The sequence below is a fragment of the Cottoperca gobio genome, chromosome 12 (genome assembly GCF_900634415.1).
Source record: "Cottoperca gobio chromosome 12, fCotGob3.1, whole genome shotgun sequence".
NCBI lineage: Eukaryota > Metazoa > Chordata > Actinopteri > Perciformes > Bovichtidae > Cottoperca > Cottoperca gobio.
The window spans coordinates 10,812,622-10,821,507 of record NC_041366.1 but is presented as its reverse complement, the minus strand read 5'-3'; the positions used below and the strand labels follow the sequence as shown (position 1 = coordinate 10,821,507).

At 38.2% G+C, this 8,886-nt stretch overlaps 1 protein-coding gene across 2 annotated transcripts in view; it reads right to left on the bottom strand.

Annotated features, from left to right (window-relative positions):
- The window catches only part of bcr (BCR activator of RhoGEF and GTPase), an 80,209-nt gene continuing 71,323 nt past the window's right edge, over positions 1 to 8,886 (bottom strand). For both annotated transcript variants that reach the window (XM_029444298.1, XM_029444299.1), the window contains 7 exons: positions 7,214 to 7,273; positions 6,800 to 6,909; positions 5,554 to 5,693; positions 4,738 to 4,872; positions 4,493 to 4,598; positions 4,019 to 4,181; positions 1 to 3,913 (listed from right to left, as the gene is read on the bottom strand). In XM_029444298.1, coding sequence (XP_029300158.1) covers positions 3,824 to 3,913; positions 4,019 to 4,181; positions 4,493 to 4,598; positions 4,738 to 4,872; positions 5,554 to 5,693; positions 6,800 to 6,909; positions 7,214 to 7,273 — 804 coding nt within the window. In that variant the 3' untranslated portion in view covers positions 1 to 3,823. The remainder of the gene's footprint in view (positions 3,914 to 4,018; positions 4,182 to 4,492; positions 4,599 to 4,737; positions 4,873 to 5,553; positions 5,694 to 6,799; positions 6,910 to 7,213; positions 7,274 to 8,886) is intronic.

Sequence of the window (8,886 nt, the reverse complement as noted above, 5' to 3'; positions counted from 1 at the left end):
TTCTATGTAGATACAAGGAGATTTTATTTAACATTTTTGTGTACAAACATAGGCTGCAAATGCCTTCCAAACATGTTTGCCCTCAGAATACAGTTTTCCTTTTTACAGTTCTACAAGCAGAACATTGAATATTGAACAGGAACAAGAGTTCAAAAGACTGAGGAAGGTACAAAGAGAAAGTGTTTGTGGTTGGTCAGCAAGTCTCATCCTCGGCTTTATGTTATGCGTCGAATAAAACAAAACTAACATATTTCCAAAGATTAAGGTAGGCTAATTTAATGTCAGTTTGGTGTCGTAGAAGTGGCAGCAGAGGGTCATTTGAAAGTATTAACTATGGAAATCTGAGAATTACCATGTACAATAAATGAAGGAGAACTTTCATACAGAGCAATATGTTCCATATCTTCAGGCTATTCCACAGATAAATTAAACCTTTTTTGTTGTATTTACTTTTTCATGTACAGAGGGACTGAAGTTACGGAGGGTACATGCAGTTACACAGACTATCAACAGACCAAAAACAATGCAGATTCTAGAGCAATATAAGACTCTTTTCTCCTCTACAACACACCGACAGTTTGTCTTCTCGAAGAGACTAGAGGCGTACCGGCTCAACCCTCAACGATCATACGTCAGCGGACGCCACAATAAATAAAAACGGAAACCAGATAATGTACTCTCTAGTATAATACATATTATACAACTCCACGGGGAAATGAGAGAAGTTTGAACTCACTGAATCTACCTTTTTTTTTTTTTTCTTCAAATGACGAGAACCTGCATCTGCTACTCAGTTATCTAAATCAGATAGCTAAACACTCACAGTGGCCAGTCTGCTGTACAACACTTCCAACTACAGAGCTGAGCCAAGGATGCAGGAGTAAGGGGGGAGGGGGGGGGGGGCTTTCAAAGGTGTTTGCAGTGGTTGTGATTCTGGGACAAAATGGTGAAAATCTGTTTTACAGGATGTTACATAAGACGTACGTTTCCCCAAAGAAAGCACACCATTTCTCTTACATTAATATAGCTTCAGATGATATTATATCATAAATAAATAGAACCAGTACCCTTCGTATACCAAACGGGGACAAATCTTAAATAAATAGGTATAAAAGGCATTAAAAGGAGCTGAACTTTTAAGAGCCAAAACCAGGACATGGGCAAGAAATTCTGTTAAGACTGACTTCAGCACAGTTTGAATTACAGCATCACCGTCAGATGAAGGTGGCAAGTAGAGCGGGCATGTACAGTATGAGCTAAGACCGTGCTTAAGGTTAAGGTCCTGTCTTAGTCTTTAAGAGATGGAAGGTGTGTGGCTGTCCTCAGCAAAGGCAACAGGAGACTGAACAACGTTTCAGAGTACCACAGGCGCTAAACAAAACAAAAAAGTGTCGAGGCACGATAGGGTACAGTAGTGTAGGCAATTGGGACTTATAAAGGTGACGGATCAATGAATGAATGAATGAAAGGTGGATTCATTGTCTCACATCCTAACGTATAGACGATGAAACAATGTGGGCATGCTACAGTAGGCCAAAACTTGTGGAAGTACATCAAAAGTGGGACTGAAGGCATGAAGACTTTCAGAATAAAAGCTCAAGATTGTTCATGGGGTTGATATAATAATGGTGTTTTAGTCTATATTAATATGTGCATGAGTGACTTAACATTTAGAGAGCTCATATGTATCCAAAAGGAAAGACTCTACTTGCTTTTCGAAGTCTAACTTGAAATGTGTTATTAATAACATTTATGGGCACAAGCACACACAAGCCCTTATCAGATCCACTTAACTGGTCCATTGGTTATAGTTTTATACCTAAAATATATATTGGAAACCGACTGTGATATTTACCCTTGGCCCGAAAAGGACATGCTGTAATAATGTAAACCAGACACTCACAAGTTAACAACATCCCAAAGTCTATGATGAGACATTTGTGAACAAGACAGCAAAAAAAGAAAAACAATCAATAAAACATGCCTGCATGTTAAATCAAGGAAATGGAAATTAAAATGCGAAACATGTCATTTTTAGAATCAACAAAATATCTTAAGATAAGCCTTTAAATTGGCCATTGAGTTGGACACCTTCATGCTTAAGGAGATGAAGAACAGTTAAAGGGACAAAGAGTTATCAGGACATTTCGCCATACGCACGAGATAAACAAAGAAAAGTGTCAGGAGAAGATAAAACAAAATCATATTCCTTCATTAAAACCAACAGATATGGTCTTCAGTGGACATAAATGCAGAGTGCTCAGGTCACTTGAATTGTAATACAGTAGTTCTAACATTGCGTGAGTGTACTTCTGCAGCCAAAGATTAAATGGTACAAAAAGAGACAATGTCATATGTGTGTGAGTGTGTGTGTGCTCTATTATGACATTGCATAATGTCTAAACTAGACAGGCGGCGGTCTCTGGATGTGAGACCTTTTCTTGCCAAGGAATACTCAGCAGTTAAAGAGCTTGTGCCTTTTTCCAGAGCAGCATACAGTATGTAACTACAATGTGTGTGTTACCTTCAATAATAATATCTAAATGAATAATCGATAGGCTGGACAGAACAGCTGAGTAGTTTCTATAAGAACAAGGCTAAATCCTGCTTATTTACCGCAAGACTTGAAGTCAAGGCTAAGACCTACCACTTTCTTAATCAAAACAGAAGAAAAGTTCACATAGAAAAACAAACCGATCCCCCCCCCCCAAAATAAATTACAATAATAGCAACAATGATTATACTGTTAAACAAAAAGAAAGAAAAAATACAACTTTAAGATTATGTACATACTGTATCTGTAAATACAACTGCTTCCTTTACTCCTAGAAACAAACAAGCAACATATTCATTTTGGCAAGATGTCCTATGTTACAATAAGAAGGACATTTTGTCCACAAAGATATGAACACAGACACTTCCTATGTTAGAAAATATATTGCTTCATCGATATTCAAGCTGAAGACTACCTTGAGACACACACAACACAAATAGAGGACATTTGCTTTTATGGTGGTGAAAAACCGCAGGCAGTCAGATTGCAGTGTATTACTAACCATCGGGTTCATTTTTTTATTTTCTTACAGTCCCTCTTCAAGCTGTAGAATTTGTCTCTGACTCCAACCGGGGTTTGTTTACGTTGTAAACACTTAAACATACAGGTGGCGGCTTCCTGACACGAAGAAGAAAAGCCAGTATCTCCCACAAACAGCACAAAAGTCTCCTCTTGTCTTCTCAGAAACAATGTGCTGAGATTATGTAAGACACAGTTAGAATTTTCCTCAGCAGGACATGAAGCAAGGTTTGAGACTGATAGACGTATTTTGCAGGAGTCTCGAGTCGATGATTGTATAAAAAAAACACAGATAGAGAACAATGCCCAAACACAAAGGTACGTAGGAAATTCTGGTTTGTTGGCAAACTATTTCAAGAATCAAGACAGACGTGTTTCTTTCTCTAATGGACTGATTTTGACAACTTCTTGATTTATGAACCACAATTGTCTTAAAGCTGTAAAGGTTCAATGCTGGGACCAACAAATAGCATGATGGAGAAATGTGGATGGCGGATGTATTTTCTGAAGGAATCTTACTAAATATGTTGTATGAACGGCAAGGACCTCGCATCCTTGGAGCTTCTGAGGTCCAATGGCGCCCTCTTGTGTTTGAGGGGGGCAGGCATCGCCAGAGACTATCTTTTCCAGCTGCAAGAGTCTGGTCAGTCAATCCAAAAACATACTACTATAGGCTCACTTTGAGCCACGGTCCGTCTCATTTCACTCCTCCATGGTCAAAGTTTCTCGTCGGCAGAGTCAATGTGAGCTCTATACTTCAGTGGAGAAGAGGATGCTCTGTCGTTTACTGTCTGGGGTGGGGATCGTCTCCAGCTGGAGGAAATACAGCAACACCTGGACCTGCAAGGATAGAGAGTAAACGGAAAAGAGACACATTAGTTAACTTGTAGTTAGCAGAGAAAAAGTTTGACGAAATTCAAAGATAAATGCCAGAAGAAGACGAACCTGCGCCATGACTTCCAGGGACCAGCTGTCCCCCATACTGATGGGTTGGGTGGGGTTAGCGGGGATCTTGCTGTCCTTCTCGGAAGGCCTTAGCAAGGTCGGCCCGAACACCGTCGCCAGGTTGTGGAGAGACATCTTGTTGATGCTTTCCTTATCTGCCACCCTGAGGAGAAGAGGACAACAGCACATGCAGGTGACAGTTAATGTGCCGTGATGGATCTGTGTGCAAGTATGTGAACATCAGAGATGCTAAAAGCCTTAATTCCTACAACAGTTACCTTCCAGGACATCGGAGCAACTTTTTTAAAGTGAGGCACAAGGGTTAACTTATGTATATGTGCTTGTGCGTGACCTCAGTGGAATGCACCTCCTGTATATTTATGGCTTGTTGTTGTGAATGTATCTGTTTTATGTGTTTTTTCAGTGGACATTCCTGTCTACATTATCATGCAGGCATGTGTGTCTTTTTCTTACCTCTTCATGTGATCCAATAGGAAAAGGAATGTGACCAGGTTGGGTTCTGGCAGCGACAGCAGTAGATTCAACATACAGCTCTCTTTGGCGACGCTATCAGACAGGGCTGCACAGAAGAAAAGGAATCTGGTTTTCACACATCCTGTATATTCAGGCTTTTTCTTGAGTAAAACCCTTATAGACATTTAGAAGTTGCAACTGCTAATAATTAGCTATTTGAGAACGTCAATAGCCTTGTGACTTACTGATGCCGCCTGCAAAATTTGGGTAGAGCTCATCAGTGAAGAGTGGTTCTGGCAGCTCTCTGAAGTACAGCTTCAAGGTGCCAGCGATGGCATTGACGTCCATCTCACTCATCATCACCGACACGTCTTTATGATCTAGCGGAAGAGAGAGACAAGAACAACATGAAGACGGGAGGGTGCGCAAGGGAGACAATAAGACGGGGGAAACACCTCGGCACAAGCAGCGGTCGCCATGCGTCTTATTTTTTTCACATTCTGAAATTGCAACAAAATAAAACACACACTCCACGCAAGATACATTCACAATTAGCACACAAGATACACATTTAAGTTCGTAAAGAATTTGTTCCGAAATCTGGTTAATCATTTCACATCAGAGAAGATGCCTCATGTTAGCTCCCAGCCAGACACACAGAGCTGCTATAATAATCACCTGATCAACAGAAATAGAGGGATTAAAAAAAAAGGTTTCCTTCGGGCGATGGTCAATCTCAGCCTTCTTTCCTAGAAATGCATTGCAATTATAGTATTATAACCACGATAGGGGAAGTAAAGACAAACTATTCACTACGATTCGAATATTATGTAATCTTTTAGTACTGTCACTAGTTTTCAGTTGATCTTAGAACAGGTCTACTAAATATAATGCTCAGTTTTAAAGACCTACGTCATGAAATTCCAAAACCTTAAGGAAGATTTAAACATCGACATGTTTACAAAGTGACAATAATCCAAAGGACGTTAAACACATTTTTGACTTTATTACATGAAACCTTCACAAAGCGTAGACTGTATGTAGATGAAGGGTATACTCACTGGTGTCAAAGGCGGTCTTCAAGGCCTGAATGTCAGTAGCCACTCCTGATACTCGGTAGATGCCCACCTCCTCCATACCCCTCCTTTCAATCTCCTCTAGGCACTGCCGGACAATGTAGGGCACCTTGGAGCGCTCTCGCCTGAATGGAGTTAAACATTAATGATCATTTAACACACAAGCAGTTTATATTGAGTAAAACACGTACCAGCAGAAATACAGAATAAACGACGAGGCATTAAATGGTACTGTAAGGGTTAGTAATGCTCTATAGCGCTGATTGATTTTTGCTGTTAAATCTAGTTAACCTACTTGTTATGTCTAATCCTTATTTATGTCACCCATCAGCGACAACTATTGCCACAAACACATGACGCACTGATGCTTCTACCACATGCTCTCTCTCCTCTCCCTCCCATCTTCTTCCTCCTTTGCAATATGCATGTTTTTGTACAGTTTGTTTTTAGTACTAATTAGCAAATGTTACTAAGATGGTGATGGAGCTGCTTGTGAGACTGTAAATTCCTAATCTTCAGGACAAACTGGAGATATTAGCTATGCAGTGTTTTTGTGTCAGTCAAATTACATGTAAAATACATGTAAATTTAAGCATCAGCATAACATTGTGGAATGTGAGGAAACAAACAAAAAGATGAGCACATCCGTAAAAGAGGAGGAGGCCTAGAATCAAGCCCTGAGGAACGCCATTGGAGAATACAAATGTGCCCTGACAAACCGATAGACATACTTGCCTACCTTGAGACTTTGTTTCCTGTATTCTGGTGACTTTTAAATCATAAAATAACTAATAATAAGTACACGGCAACTACTACTACTTATTTTACTCTGTTTTCATCCCCTGCACCTTAGAGACTCTCTGCGGCATATTTTAAACCTTAAACTTTCCGTAAGAAACATTATTTCTTCTTTCCAGGATGTCTGGAGTATTTCTTCCTGTCAGTCTCTCACTCACTGACGAGGCAAGAGCAGCTCGCTTCAGCGTCATGTGCATGCCAAGAAACAACATTTGGTGTAGCTGTATTGTTGTCCAGGTGGAAACAGTAGACGTAGGGCTTCATTACAACCTGTTTCTGGCACAAGCTTTCCAGTGCCAGAATCAGGTTGAAATAACGAAAATGAAAAAAAGGTGTAAAAATGTTCCTCCTGGGAAAATCTCGAGGGATGGCAAGTGTGCAAATAGAAGCAAGGATAACTGAAGTTTAACAGTACAGTACTGTGCGTACTCACTTGGTCACTGTGGAGATTTTGACTCCAAACACGCCCATTGGTTTCCGTGAGGGCATCCTCTTCAGGCTGAACTCTCGGGTGGTGAACTTGATGGAAAGTTTAACCTCAATCTGACACAGGAAAAAAGGGTTTAAAGTTAAAACAGGTTTACAGACTGTTACAAGCCATCTGCAATGGCTTTCCATGATCTTGAGGAAATCCTGCCATCTTAAAACCAGATGTAGACTTAAATCAACTGCTGAACCACATCCTCACTGCTGAGTGCTACTATAATATAAATGTATGGCTGTAATGAAGCTACAGTAACCCCTAATATGAGTATTTTTGAGAGTTGATAATTAACAAATGTATACATTTTTGAAAACGTGAGGGGAGGAAATACATTAAAGCAATACAAAAATGTGATTTACTCACTCCGTTCATGGGAATAACTGTTCTCTGCCAGTCTTTGCCTTGGAGAGATGGAGGGTCAAGCTGGGGGAAGCAAAACAAAAAGGACAATACATGTTAGTATGTATTGAGTGATATTTATTTTGAATTATAATGGATTATAATGGATTATTATGCATCTGCAGAGCACCACTGTCAAGGAGAGCCGTGCTCCCAATTGTTTCCCCCCTGATTAAATAAAGGCGACCGACCTTATTGGAACTTTTACATACAGTAAGTACACATACAGTATCTGAATACTTCACTTGTGTCTTTGTCTTTTAGTTAGTTAGCAGAAGAGTTAGAAAACAACAGAAATGTATATGTTTCTAGGCCATGGATAAAGGAACATTTTCACTATTTCTCATGAACCACTGCAATGGATGCACTACATGGATCTTTTATATTTACGTGCTTTGTTGAGATTATGTTATCTTTACATACTGTTGTCCTACTTATGTACTGTCAACAGAGCAGCGCCTTAAGGTATAATTGCATCAACAGTACAAATCTTCTCTCGAGTGGAATGTTTTCTGAGGTGGTTTTGTTGTATGTTGCATCCCATTACTGTATTTTCAGAAATATGATAAATAAATATTTTCTGTTTAAAGAGTGTAGCTTCACACCCTAACATACTCAGATCTGAAGAGACATGTCATCTGGGACAATAAATGAGTACACACACAGGAGCCCCTCTCTCTCTCTCACACACACACTCTCACACACACTATGTTGTATGTTTACCTTGGCTAAGCCCCATCTGGTTGCGTGCAAAGCAGGATCATGTTTCTCATAACTGAATCTTTCACTGCTGAGTGTGCTCTTTGGTTTGAGCCGTTTATCGACAAAGAATTACACTCGAGGAAAAACAGCAAAGTTTCTTTTGCTTTTGATAAAAATATTTTAAAAGCTCAAAGATTTGGCCAACAAATAGGATTTTATCTTCTACAGCCTTTACTGGTCGAAGGTTTAGCGAGCCCTGTGCTGTTTAAAGACATTTTTGATAAATCGCAGATCTTTCAAAACTACACTGAGCAAACACTGACATGAGGCCGGCAGTGTGAGCTGGGACAGTTTAGGAACGCTACGCAAAAGGATGATTTTTACAGCACATATAGACAGAGACATACATACACTTCCTGAAAGTATATGTGTGTATATATATATATATATTATATATATATATATATAATATACAATTATACATATACTAACAACACACACACACACACATATATATATAATATATACACATATACAATATTATATACGTAATATATATAATATACATATATATATAATATATATATATATATATATATATAACACATATACTATATATACATATATTATATATATAACATATAATATATACATATATATACACATGCACATATATATTTATATATTATATATAAACAGCATATAATCAACAACACACATATATTATATAACACACATATATATATATATATACACACATATATATATATATATTTTACATATATATATACATATATTATACACACATATATATATATATATATATACCTATATATAACACCACATATATATATATATATACACACATATATATAATATATATATATATATATATATTAATATATATATATATATATATATATATATATATATAT